Source organism: Sinocyclocheilus rhinocerous, unplaced genomic scaffold, assembly GCF_001515625.1.
Source record: "Sinocyclocheilus rhinocerous isolate Xijiao unplaced genomic scaffold, SAMN03320098_v1.1 scaffold65, whole genome shotgun sequence".
Lineage (NCBI taxonomy): Eukaryota > Metazoa > Chordata > Actinopteri > Cypriniformes > Cyprinidae > Sinocyclocheilus > Sinocyclocheilus rhinocerous.
Window position 1 is genome coordinate 20,208 of NW_015662000.1, and position 14,828 is coordinate 35,035.

A 14,828-nucleotide genomic window follows, 5' to 3' on the forward strand; every position below is an offset into this window, starting at 1 on the left:
TTTCTCTCAGGGCGCGGAAGCAAGAGATGCATCACACAATCTTTAATTGGGTCTTATATGAAGGTGATGGTTTGTTGCCGTCGGAGGTATCTGAGGTTGATCTCTTTAGCATTAATATATTCTCAACTCCTCTCCTAGTCAGAGCATCACTGAGCTAATTAGGGACAGCATTTCACATGTCTTATCTATCAAATCAGATAGTTTTCACAATCTTTATTCCATCTCAAATTAACGTCAGTCCTTTTTTAGCAATAACTGTAAGACAGAGGTTCCCATCTTTTGTCAGTTGAACCCCTTGGGCATAAAATATTGACTTGAAGTCCCCATGAGATGTTAAAGTCACATAACCACAATAGCAAAAGTCACAATAGCATTATATTGTGATTATTGTGTTGTATATTGCAATTTGAACTGTAAAATCATTTTATATAAAATATTGATACTGTTGACGCATCCAGACAGGCCAAGAACAAAGACTGCTGCTAATGGAAATAGTTACTTTTAAGAAAAAATTTCTTAAATTCTTCACTATCAAATGTTAAAACCCTCATATATTTAATGTTAAATGCTCAAGCTTTCATTTTGGAGAAATATTGGCAGAATGCTGCACACTTCTATCTGCATAAATGTTGGAAATTACACAAATCTGAATGTTAATAAAGTGAACCTCACATTGTGTTCCTAAACGTATATTAGAAGCAGCATTTAATGTGACCCGAGCCACTTTGTTATACCACACTGCTGCTCTTCACTCTGAAACTTGCAGTGCAACAGACTGTATTCTTCTTTAATCCAGTAATTGCAATTTGACAAGATATATTACTAGTTTTATTTTGATAAATTGTATTTGTTTATTTTAATGTTACATTTGATTTAATTAATTATTCGCTTTTCATCAACTCACGAACCCCCTGCAGTTTCCTCACAAACATGGTCTTGTAAAGAACTGGCAACATGCTGTTGTTACCTTAAAGATTTAGTTGTATCTGTCTAACGTTTCTATATTAGTTTGTTAGGTTGCAGTTTGGTTGCTGTAGCCTAATGCAGTTCGGGTTGATTAGGTCATTTTCAGTGATGCTTTTGATTTAAATAAAACATCTAATTTAAATATTAATCCACAGTTACATTTACCACAGTTAACACATGAAGCATTTTTTAAGTTACCTTTTTTAGGTGTACAGTCAGCCAGCTATTATGGCAAAATTTAATTTATTCACCAAATAAATAAGTGTTGGACATTAAATATTGATTTGTTATTGAAAATATTTTTTAATCTTACCTGTAGCAATTTTTAAGCTTGCACTTAGATATTGCTACATTGTACAAAACAGTACAACAAGATGGACACTGCAGCAATATACATCACAGCAATATAGAGTGCATCAGTCAGTTTCCAGAAGTAAATATCCCATTCATTTTCTCCCTTGAGAAACCTATTTTTAATGACAACTTATAAACTTTTACAGAGAGACCTACAACGTTGTTAATCAATATGCTTTTGTTGAAGCCATCAGTTTGCATTCAACTTTTTTTTTTTTTTAATAATTGTGTTTAACACTAGAATTCCTTGAGAAAACCTATATTCCAAAAACCACATAATGGCAATGAGCAAATAATAGCAAAAGAGCTCTGGAGCAACCACCCACTCCAATGAAGCTCTGTGTTTGACGGAAAGACAGTCTCCCTACCCTAGAGAAAAATAAATATATAGTTTAGTCATGGAACTCTAGATGGCGCAGGCTGACAGGTTGTTAACATAACTGATGATATTCAGAAAGTTAAATGACTTGGCACAAGCTGATTGGTTCATGCTGCATACGCAGTCAATGAGCTTACTATGCTAAAATGTTCCGAGAGTTGTCATGATTAAAATATACTTAAGCGTATTTGAAGTACAATTACTTCATGCTAAGCATACTACAAATACATTTACATATTTATGTACTTAACAAAAATACCCTGCAATTGTACTTTTGGTACACTAAACTGTTATACTTATAGTCTGCTAAATTTGAACAACTAATTTTGTACTTAATGCACTTTAATTGTGCGGAAGTTCAACTAAAGATGTACTGAAGTATATTTGATTGCGCTAAAGTGGACCTATTGCAAGTATACTTCAGGTACACTTTAAAAATCGTGCATTTAGAGACCTATATTATTCAAAGATCATACAATCCTCATCAACATTAAAACAGGCTTTATAATTTTAGGCTTAATATTAAGAAATGTGCATTGTGCACAAGTGATACTCCAAATTATTTTGAAGTTTAATTATACCCTAGTATAAAAGTAATATATTTAAATTACATTTATTTCATACTAAGTATAGTTCAAATCTATTAACATATTTACTGAGGTATCGCTCAAAACTTACTGAAATAAAAATTATAATTGAACTTTATTTGGAGTACTACTTGTGCACAATGCCCATTTCTTAATATTAAGCATAAAATGTGTTTTAATGTCGCTATTGATGAGGATTGTATGATCTTTGAATAAGATCTGTCTTTAAATGCAATATATTTAAAGTATACTTGCAAATAGTTCCACTTTATCAAATATACTTCAGTAAATCTTTAGTTGGACTTCAGCACTACTTCCGCACAATTAAAGTGTTCCAGTTTAGCAGACTTTAAGTATACCAGTTTAGTATACTAAAAGTACAACTGCAGGGTATTTTTATTGAGTACATAAATAAGTAAATGTATCTGTAATACTTAGCATTAAATAAATACATTTTAGTATATTTATTTTTCACTATATAGGGCAGGCACTGTCACACTCTATTAATACTGAAATCAGAGATACAATATGGCACCTGTAGCGTTTAAATGAAGCGAAAGAGCGAGACTTTGGTGTGATATGAGAGACAAGAAAGTAGTGCAAGTTTCAGTGGGGTATATGCTGAATGTCACCTGAACAAAATGAAAAACTGGTCTTATCGCATCCACTTGTCAGAGAAAGTGTTAACAGCAGTATGAACTGATATCTGTGGACTTTTAAGGTAATCAGTTAACCTAGTTGTTTTTATTACTGCCGTTTTATTCAGTTGTAAGATCTTAATGCTAAGTGAGAAAAAGAAGAAGAAAACTTTAGATATCAATTTATAAGTTATGCTCATCTTTGGTATCTCCTTTGATGGCATCTTGAGTAAAACAGCTACATATTTAACCAAGACCTAAACCAGAAATTACATGACCTGTTTTACAGAATATGGAAGTTTGTTGCACATAACCCCTATTATAACCCAGTCAAGAGCTCCCATATAAGTAATACAGTAGTATAAGTAGTATATTAAGTAATCACTGACTGCTAGATGATGACACTGATGAACCAGAATCAAATATTCCAGAAAGCTGTCTAATAAAGTGCCTAAATAAGTAATTTGCCATATAATGTAACCTAAAATCTAACAAAAGATTGTTTTGTTTATCTAAATGAATGATTTCAGAGAGCAATCTGAAACATAATGTTTGAATATACTCATACTATTTATATTTATCAAGTTCATATGAGATTTGGAAAACTGCTGACTTCACAGTCAGTTTGGGTTTGTAAATCGCAGGGAATTCCCTGCATTCCCAGTAAACAGAATACAAAAGTTATTTCTAAATTTTCCAGTCCAAAACTGCTTTCTAATTTATATTCAAAATTAAATGTAGCCATCACGATTTATGTGAAAGTCAGTACACTTACATCGCAACGCTGCTTACACACTCCCACCTTCAATACCACGACTGAGGTGCCCTTGAGCAAGGCACCGAACCCCCAACTGCTCCCCGGGCGCCGCAGCATAAATGGCTGCCCACTGCTCCGGGTGTGTGTTCACAGTGTGTGTGTGTTCACTGCTGTGTGTGTGCACTTTGGATGGGTTAAATGCAGAGCACTAATTCCTAGTATGGGTCACCATACTTGGCCACATGTCACGTCACTTTATGTGACGTTTAAATGCATGGAAATTGCACTGTAATGTAGGTTTACTTACTGAGCAACTGCAGATGCAGAAGCAAGATTATTTTCTAATGTTTTTCTCTAAAATGGTTTTTAAAAAAATCCTTTGTATGAATCATCTGGATGCAGAATCTCCTGACAGGCGTTTCCCCAGTAGCTTCTGTTTGTTTTGGACTCTTTGGCTGCAAAGTAGCTACCGCATGATGCACTGGCTTTTTATTGTTATTCTTTTTTAATATATTTCCAATGACTTGTCCTCCCAGTCATTTTTAATTACGAAATCTTCTCTCACATGCCACACAGCATAGTGCGCATTCAAGAGGAAGCACGTTAAAATATCATGCTCAGGCGAAGACTATTAAAATGAGCACACATATGAATATAGATGTCGAGCCCGCGGATGAAACATCTTCACCGAGATGCCATTTTCTCTGGAGCAAAGCGTTAATCTATATGAAAAGTATGGCACCGGTGTTAATATCCTTGTATCCCTTATGCAAAGACAAGAGACAATTAAAGTGGGCCGTGAAAATTAAGGACAGCCATTTAACAAGGAAACCTGCATTAAATACGTAGATAAATCTGAAGTGATATTAATGGGGTTTGTTTAACAGGGATTTTTTAAACACATCAAGCCACACAGTCATTTATGGTTTTTAATTCAGCAGTGATTTTCCATGTATAATGCATTATTATGCATCATTACATCAAGATCAGTAACGGCATTTAAGTTTGTTTTGTTTCCTCCGTGTCTCAAGGAGACACATTGGTCTCTGTATATAGTCTGGAAAGTCAAGATGGACATTTCGTCAAGATGAAGAAGGCCTCTTATCAGAGCTCAAAAGCTGTGCACAATACTGTTCACCATTTTGATTGTCCAGGCCAATCTCAGAGGGAGCATATTGGTTTGAGCCATTTCCTGAGCTAGATTACCTTCCTCTGGGCTCTTGAGATGCAGTTATGAGCCTCTAAATTGGGAGCCCGTTAATGGTTAATCACAACCACAACCACAGAAGGAACAGAGGAATGTAAAATTGTTTTGGTATGAAAGTCAAAGTATTTTTCACATTATTATTATATTATTATTTTTATATTGTGCATTACAATGATATAAAGCAGTGACACTTCTCAAACTATATACATATATATGCTATATATGTACTTGGAGAAGTTTCATAATTTAGTGTGAAGTCCTGTTAGTTCTGAAACTCCTGTGCTTAATGGGGTGTTCATAGAACTTGAGGGAAAATAAAATAAAAAGATTAATAATGCTTTCTTAAATTAAATTAAATCACATTAAATTATGCAACAATTCCCAATTGTCCAATATTACGTTTTTTCTTTTGTTTTTGAAATGTACGTCAAAACAAAGTGCTTGTTTTCTTAATCTATTGATAAAATCATATGAACACTCATGAGACAAATACACTTAAATGCCACATACAGACCACAGTAAGTATGAAACACAACAAGGGTAAAATCGAATTTCTGATCATTTTAGTAGAGGAATAAATGCATTCTGGCATCACACGACAACAAGTTACTAAACGTGACAACAAAATCAAGAACAACAGTGTAACTAAAACTGGAAAACGGTCAAACAGTGCAACCTTATTAATTATTCATGCCCTGGTGCATGCTGGGAAAAAGGTGAATGGGATTGAAACAGAAAACCATCCATAATGCAACTCACCTGCTATGCTTGTTGTTTTGACGTAATACATCAGTATGTATGAATAGATAATCTCATATTCCTGAAAGTTGTAAGTTAGAACTTAGAAATAAATAAACAACATAACTAAATAAAAACTATGATAAGTAATAATAATTAACATAATAATAATAATAATAATTACATTTTCAGCTTTACGTCCTAACTAAATGAAGGCTGCAACTGATGTCTGTAAAAAATGACATAGCTGCAACTATAAAACCCGCTGATAATATCCTTTGCAACTAGTATTCAATTCCAGATCCTAAATGACTAGAGTGTGTGTCTTGCTGAGAGTTAACTGGAAGGTGGATGATCCTGCTGGGTCTGTATGAAACTTGAGCTCTGAAATGAGCCCACAATGGAAGTTAATTAGCATTGTCTTTCTGGAGAAAAACTCTGTTTTGAGTCTGTAAATTGAAAACCACATAAATTTAGAAAGTATTTTAAGGTGCTGCTGATTTTTTTCCTCATAATTACAAATACACAGTGTTTGGCCATCTGTGCACTCATAAAAATGTCTGTGAGTACACTAATTTACTGCGCCGGGGATTTTATGATCTGACTTCTTTAATGGGATGTGTATAAGTCTATGTCAAACAACAGGCTGCTCACTCCACAATCAATTTTAACAGAAGAGGAATATCTCCAGTGGCCTCATTTTTCTTTACATTTGAAACCAATACAACATAATGAGACCTGCCAATAATATCTACTGGTGACATTATGCGCCATCTGAGGACCAATAGCAGTGCAGAGATTTGAACTATGAGGTCATCAGCTGCCTTTCATGATTAGGGGGGGTTAGGATCTTATATTGCTGTCATAAATAACACCATGACAACCACAATATAAATTCGGCAAATAAATAATTAAATTGCACTGAGGGAAACATTTGATTGTTAAAGATTAGAAATGTAGGGCCCAATTTAATTTGATTAGATTCCATACACATACACACACACACTCTCTCTCTCTCTCACATGCACACAAAAGGTTGTCATTTTTAAGAAATAAAGAAGCAGCTCATTTCTGTAAATTATTCTATGCTCTACTCTCAACTCTGAATGAAAATGGATGTCACATTGAACAGGAAAACACAATGACACTTGAAGAATATTTTAGAAAGAAAGAAAGAGAAAGAGAGAAAGAAAGAAAGAAAGAAAGAAAAAGAACGGAATGAAAATTAGTCGCCCCTTCTAAGTGAATTTTAATGAGAGAGATAAAAACCAGTAACCTTTTATTTTTTAAAGCTTTGATCCAAATGCTTTTTGGTGCTTAAAAAAAAAAAAAAAAAAACTAAGACAGAAACAAAGCAAATTTCTCATAAAATTCCTTGAAGGTCTTTGTGCAAAAGACATTATCTCAAATCTAGAAATTCATTGAACTTTACCTTCTCTGCTATATTTGCTGCCAATGCTTGACAAAGGCAAACATTAATTAATTATTCATTTCTAAATCAATTCTAATATTCTTTTAATTATATTTACCTATACGCTCTCTCACCGGGTTTAAAACTGTAAGTGTATCTGAAAAAGAAGCAGTCAACCTTAATCCTCTTCAGTTCACTTATGGCTTATGACAGGCCTTATTACAATACTGACACCTCAAATTACCCTTCATGACACAGTCCAGTACACATGTGCACATACAGTTCAGCACTCTCAAAATTAAGTGGCTTGCTTTAGAGCATACGAGCCGTGCCTTGTGACTTCTTACGCTTTTAAAATGATTATGTTGTAAGGTCTATGATCTAACTAATACCATAGACATTTTGTATCTTTGGTCTGTTGAGAACAGCCGAAGACCTTCATTTGCATGCATGAATTTTAACCTGTCATTTGTGCACCAGCTTCCTTTTATGAATAAACAGAATTTCTGATGAACCATATTACACCAGTTGTGAATTGAAATGCCAGTTTTTAAATAGGAGAATTTAACATTACATTTCCTTATGAGGAGAATGTTATATTTATATTACAAATGAGGAAATTAATACAGGTGCAGAACATTTTATGTGGCTGACAGTAATTTATTTGCTTTATTTAAAAAGCCAGAACCTTTAAAGTTCTGTATCTCTAAAGCAAGTCCAACTAATGTGAAACATTTTAATGTATGTCTGTTAATATTTCTGTGTTGATCTTTATGTTCCCATTTGTATGCAGCTCTGTTGGTGTTTTATGTATATGCATATGTATATGTGTACATCAGAGAGAGGGCAGGCAAGCAGTGTGTGTGCGTGCTCGCAGATGTACGTGTGCATGCATGTGGAGATATATGCATGTATAAGAGAGCGCAAGACAAATTGAGAAAGATGGAAAAGCTAAAAAGACAGTGTGTGTATATGAAACAATCAGACAGAGTGTGTGTTCATGTGTGCGTGAGTGTGTGTGTGTTTCAATGGGCCAACAGTTGTGGAAACCAAAGCTAATTTAACATTACTATCGCCTTGCTTCAGTCCATTTATTCAGGTATGTATCATTATCATCAGTAACTGGAAAAGATTGTAGGTTTTATGCTAAAAAATTGCTGAACAGACAATGATTCAAGGTTGCACAAAATAAATAATGTATTTAGAGCAGTATACACAATTATTTATCATCCAGTCTTGAGACATCTGAGAATATTTCTTGAAGTCTTGAGTGTTGCTTCAGCACCATGGACAGCGCTGTTATATTCGCTATTGCATCGTAGTCAAGCAAAGAAAAAATGCGCATGCGCAATTCATTAATACGATTTTATCATTCATTAGGAAAATAATCAAGGTTAATAATAATAATAAAAAGATTGAGTAAATATGTGTACAATACAATATTTTATTAGGCGGGACATTATATAGGGACTTTTCTTTTTCCACAACTTACATCTGTGAGCATTGTCACTGAACACTAAATCAATCAAAGCTACTTATTATCCGGAATGTAGAACACACCATAATGTAAATATGTATTTTATAAATTAGATAGATGTCTAGCAAAAAGTTTTTAAGACGTCTCCATTGGCTGATATATGATTTTTTTTCCCCTCATTATAATCACTGTATAGCAGGTGGCCTACATTTGGCATATTTTCAGTATGTTCTGCATCCAAACGACACATCATTGACAGCACAAAACAGGAATCTTCCATTCGTGCAAAAATGCTTTGGGGCCATAAAGCACTTCCGCAGCTCCACACCACACACCTCACTGGATGGAAGCCGAATCATTAAGGCTATACAAACACAAAATAAAGCACTGATAAATACACCTAGTTCGGGATTTGAAGTTCGTCTTCGTCTTAAATATCTTCTCGTTTATATAGTGGTCCAGGTAATTGTCAGTTGCGAATTGTTTCCCATCGATAAAATCCAAACAATCGCGACTGAAAATCGCTGCGGCCAAAAAAGGCGGGAACTCCCTGTGGACGCGTCCATATGCAATTTTGCTAGATTTCAGTTTTGTTCAAAGAACTGATACTCGTTCTTCCTCGGTCACTTGGAAAATATTACTTGCAGTAACAAGTCTGTGAGTCAGTTATAGAGGAAAGACTAAAAATCCAGAGAACGTGGAGTATTTCCATCCGCCCATTAGATTCCCTCGTTCCAACTTGAGATAGACTCGATCCTCGCGCTCCACCATCAGTAGAACTCCGTTACTCGCCGCCTCCCGCGTGACATCCTGATCTCCAGCAAAAGCAGATATGACCGGGTACTCGTTCTGCATCAGGTTAACCTGAATAACAGAACACAGCGCACTTTAGTCCTTTGAAAGCAGAGAATAGGCTTTCCACGAGGGTTCGTGAATAACGCACAGTATGAGAGGTGACTGCAATTGTATTTTGTGCAAAAACATATGCTGCTCTGCTCACCTGTATGGTTTGTCTGTTGTAGACCTTGACCACATGAAAGCTGAAACTGTATATTCCTCTCCGTGGTGCGGTAAACACACTCGCTTTTAGGTCGAAATAACTGCCAATGTTTACTAAGACCTGAAACAAAAGCAACATGACGCGTTACAAATCCGCTAGCAAATGAAAATGTGTGAATCTAAATATCACATTTACTTTTAGCTCTGCAATTTTACACTGACACATGCGGATCTTCGAGCGCAGTGTGGCAAGCTGTTTTAACATTTATTCCTTACAAACAACCAGTCAATATTTTTGTTTTTAGATATATATTTTTAATTATTATTTAATTAGTTGAAGATAATCCAATGGTGGAATCTTTTTTGTAACCCAACTGTTCATTAGATACTAGCACTTACTCCAGTAGTGAGAATTTTTTTTCTTCTGGTTATTCAGTTATGAATTATGTGTTGCAGATATCAATTCATTTTCATGTATTCCAATTATTGCTAGCAGATATTTCAGTTTTGCAAGTTCTATTCATTTGGGCACTATTCTTCTTTTGTTATTTGTAACAGTTTGAATAGTTAGATACTAGTATCAGTTCAGTACAGTTGTAAAAGTACTTATTTGATACTTGTTTGATACTATTATTTATTTGGTAATAGAACCTATTAAAAAAAAAGTATCCTACTGGTTACAAAAACATTTACGCAATAGTTTACATGTTAAAACGGCTTCCCATAAGCGCATTCCAAACCTGTCAACACGTCGGGTCAGTTTTAATTACTACAGGTCGATTTTACTGACAGCGGGTCGGTTATCTAAACATGAAACGTTTGTTCATCTATACACTTGGTTAAATTTAACATTTTTGACAGTATGGGCGATAAAAATTATTTTGCAACTAAGCAATTCGTTGAAAGGTATATATTGGAGACTATTAGGCAATTCATCCATTGTATCTGACCAACACTGCATGCGTAATGAAATAATATTAATTACCCTGAAAAACTCAACTAAACTGTTTAAAAACGTACATCGTCCAATAGAATAGAAGCATTTGTCATTTCGTGAAGTTTCTGGATGAAATTCCTGAGCACAGCCCTACATATGCAGTTCCTGTGATTACAAAGTCACCAACGGGACACCTGACCTGGTCAAAATAGATGGTCATGGATGTGTTGCTCATCTCCGAAGGTTCGTGGTTTGTCCCTCTGACGGCCGAAAAAGCCACTTTGGCGCTGCCGGAGCGCACAGATATCCCAAGCGAAGAGGTAACTCCTCCGTCAGAAGAGGGGCTGGAGTCGCACACCACCAGACACTTTCCCTCCAGAACGATGGGCTCCGTGTCATTCTGGCCCAGACAGAGCCCTATGCCACATCCCAGGAGAAAGGCGAGAGCCAGCATGGCAAAGGGTCCGGGACAGGCTGCTGGCACCATGATCGGAACACGAATCCTGTGCAAACTGATTTTAACCATCAGCCCCTTGGAGGTTTGATGTGGCTCTATCACCTGGTCCAAACTAACCTCTCTCTCTCTCTCTCTCTCTCTCTCACTCTCTCTCTCTGTAACTCACCGTCACACACTCCTTTTATTCTCGTCTTTGCGCATCAGTTGAAGGGGCTCAGAGTATTTGCGCAATGGTTCCTGAATGATAAAAAACGAGAAATCAGAACAAAATATATATGTAATAATAATAATAATAATAATAATAATAGTGCAGGAATTATAATTTCTCTTAATAATATCTCAATATGATGGTTGACGATATTAAATTGCGTAACGAGACGCAACACCTAATCTCAACTAAAATACAAGGTCAGCTGCGTTTAACCCAAAATACGTTAACGAAAGTAAAGTTTTACAGTTACGCGAGATCTTTTCTATAGTTAATATCACTTCTATAATAATTGCATACCTTTCCGATGAAAAAATTAAATCCATAAATACCAACAGCACCATGAAATCTAGTATTTCTTTCTATGTTTTCTTTTGCCTCATTTCTTGTTCATGTTGTTCATTATGTTACCTGTTAAATCCATAGTTGGTGCAACCTGTGTTCCTGCTCCTTTAGCTGTCTTGAGAAGGAGTGAAGCGCGCACGCAATAAGAGTGGAGAAAACCATTTGCTCCTGCATCCTTTTTAGAGGGCGATTCACGCCCATCCCTTCTTTTCAAGTACAGTAATAATTCTGGAGCGGACGTTTCTGGACAATAAAATCAGGCACGGCCAGAATCTTGGATTTAAGAGTTTGTCTGCTCAATTAACAGCCAATTTATCAACCAATTGTTGGTGACATCTGTATTCTTTTACATAGCAGTAGCAAACATATAGTTTTGCATATAAGATACAGTAAGTAGAACAGCTATGAATTTGAAGCTGATAATAATAGAGCTTAATACCAGAAAAATAGACATGCACTTTAGTAATATCGGTATCAAGATGGAATGCCTTCAAAGTCAGACAAAAATCTTGTGCTCCACCCTGTGGAGAAGAAGTGCTATGATCCTCTGTTTGACAGATGAGATCATCTCAAACCGTACTGTTTATAAAGTTTATATTTTTAAATAAACACTATGAAACATTGTTGGTCTATTACTATGGCTTGATGAACAATGGCTGGTCCTAAAATATCGATGTTGTTTTAAGGTTACAAAGAACCTTTCAGTGAACACTTTACAGCAAGGTCCTTCAGTTAACATTGAACATCAATGAACAATATATTTGTTACAGTATTTATGAATCTTTGTTAATGTTAGTTAATAAGATTAACAAGTGATTTAGAAGAATTTTACTTTGTTGTAGTTAAATATTGTTCGTGGAACCTTATTGAAAAGTGTTACTTAAGGATTTAACAAATTTTTCTTAGTGTGAAGAACATTAAAAAAACAACAACAACTAAAGAACCATTTTCTGCTATAACCTTTTGTGAAATGGATGTTAAAAGTTTTTCATGAAGCCATATATGCCAATAAAGAACCTTTATTTTTAAGAGTGTATACAGTAGAGCAACTTCTTGTATTAACATACATGTGTTTTTAATTAAATCTTAAAAAATACTTGCAGATAATACTTATTTCCAAAAATAATAAATAAAATAAACAAATAAAAAAAAAATAGTTGAGTTTAATTCTTACCTTAATTGTCTAAGTAAAATCAAAGTGGTACCAGAGTTACAACATGTGCAATACATTAGTTGCATTCTTCAATAACTTTGAACTTCATTACTGATGAAGAAAATTAAAAATAAACTCTTAAAAACAAATAAAAATGACAGAAACTACACTGACGTTAAATTGATTTAAACAAAGGTGTTATCTGAGAATCATCACAATATAACCTCATTAGGAAAAATAAAACGTGCAATAAGTAATCAGTTTTGAACTTTCTACCTATTAAAAAGCTTTTCAGAGAAGCTCCGGAGCTGCTGTAAAGTGTATAAAGTGTGATTCTGGGTTTGACAGGTCTACTCAGTATGTGTTATGTCCACTGAACCATTCTTAACCTCCCTAATTCATAGTTTCCCTCACTCTTCAAAGTTGCTAATTGGAAATATCATGCAAGACAATCGTGGCTGGCGCCTTCTAAAGAGTGAAATGGGTATACTGCTTTAATTTATAATGGAATGACTCAGTGTCTTTATTAAATTTGAAGTATAATAGGCACTTCACAATATGGTATTCTTGTCTTTTAGGATACTTGAGAGACTGCAAATAACAGCAAATACTATCCTGACCATATTTTATTAACACATTTGCCAATATAAATAGCCAGAATAATGGTTTTAAAATCGATTCCAAGTAAACTTCACCTGCAACAGTTAGGTTAAGTTAGATGAAAGATCATGCATATTCCAGTCATAGTCAACATCATCCATCCTCACAGGCTCTCCATGCACCTTTTTTGACAAGAATCGCACTGTGGGTGCAGAGTGACAGGCTCTGTGGAGGTTGACGTTGAGTATCCGAGAGCAGCGGCTGACCTAGGGCCTGCAGAAGGGCGAGGAAAAGAAAGGAAACATCAAATGTCAAGCTGGGTGGCCATCAGGACCTGTGTATCACAGGGCCCAGAGCCGTTTAAGCCCACAGAGAAGAGCTCTCCCCAACCAAGAGAATGCGTACATTATTGTGAATGTTATGACTATTTCATCTGACAGGCAGCAGACCATCATCACTCTTGAGATCGCCTAGACCACCAAAAAAAAAAAAAAAAAACCTTCCCTTTGCTATTTTTTACTTTATTAAAATCTCATCCAATGTATTTCACAAGGAATACCAATCAAAAATGAAAATTTGCTGAACATTTACTCACCCTAAGGAAATCCAAGATTTGGATGAAATCCGGGTAAATTAGTCCTTCATCCATAATGTTGCTGTCTCCAGGGAGAAAGTTGTTTCTCGTCTGAATCAGGAGAGAAATATGCACAGATCAAGCATTGTTTACAAGCGAAAAAAGATTTTGATGTGAGAGGACAATAGGGGGTGGATTTTTCACTGGAGGAAGTGATATTATGGACTCATATTTTGGACAGAAGCATCGGTTTAAGTCAACACCTTAATGATGGATTTATTACTTACAAATATGCAGCTTTTTAAATGTTTTTTAAAGACATTATGGACTGGAGTCATGTGGATTACTTGTGGATTATTATGTTTTTAACAACTGTTTGAACTCTTGTGTAATGTAAGGCTAAATTATTCAAAATCGGATTTAATGGGGAAAAAAGACAAGTGAATCTGCATAAATTAGAAAAAAAAACTAACATATATATGTTGCAAGGAATAAAAAGAAAAACATATTCAGCATTCTGTTACTCTCGAATTGTTCACGTAGCATTAGCACCCCCATGCGGCTCTCAGGGTGTTCATAGATCCTAGTTTGAAAACTTCTCGATTAGGTTGTTTCAAAACGACACTTCCGCTCCTGGCCTGTTGGTGGCGGAAATTCGCCAGATAGTGACAACACCTGTTAGTAGAAGAATGTAGTTGTGGCAACAATGCTTTTTAAAAAGTTTTTCTTCGGAATAACATGGTATAACTCTTCGTTGAACTGTTTAATGCCACACCTAGTTTACTAGACTGTACCCATTAAAATAAACCAGACTTTGTGAGATGCCAGTGCACCCTGTGGATGTGCGCGTGCACGCAAGTATATTTACCTGAATTTCAAGCAGACGTTAGACGGCGACAGATTCGTCACTGCGATATTCCACCGGTCATAGTCATAGATTAAAAAACGTGTTTCACCAGTTGTATACATTGGTATCATGCATAATAATGCGTTTTGATTCCGCGGTGTCCGTACCTGCGTATTTTACGCTGTGTAAGGGAA

At 35.3% G+C, this 14,828-nt stretch overlaps 1 protein-coding gene and 1 long non-coding RNA gene across 3 annotated transcripts; both read right to left on the minus strand.

Annotated features, from left to right (window-relative positions):
• Positions 1-8,689: 8,689 nt before the first annotated feature.
• LOC107727212 (cerebellin-2-like) lies at positions 8,690-11,682 on the minus strand. Of its 2 annotated transcripts, XM_016537005.1 has the most exons (5): positions 11,527-11,682; positions 11,074-11,144; positions 10,650-10,962; positions 9,515-9,634; positions 8,690-9,378 (listed from the first exon to the last, which is right to left on the minus strand). In XM_016537005.1, the coding sequence occupies exons 3-5, from the start codon at positions 10,935-10,937 to the stop codon at positions 9,181-9,183; spliced, it is 606 nt and encodes a 201-aa protein (XP_016392491.1). In that variant the 5' UTR covers positions 10,938-10,962; positions 11,074-11,144; positions 11,527-11,682; the 3' UTR covers positions 8,690-9,180. The 2 variants fall into 2 exon arrangements, with proteins under 2 accessions (XP_016392491.1, XP_016392490.1); XM_016537004.1 differs by having other exon boundaries at positions 10,650-11,144.
• Positions 11,683-12,932: 1,250 nt separating this feature from the next.
• On the minus strand, positions 12,933-14,828 carry LOC107727217 (uncharacterized). Its single transcript, XR_001638332.1, has 3 exons — positions 14,656-14,828; positions 13,809-13,898; positions 12,933-13,486 (listed from the first exon to the last, which is right to left on the minus strand). It is a non-coding gene; the product is annotated as an uncharacterized LOC107727217 (long non-coding RNA).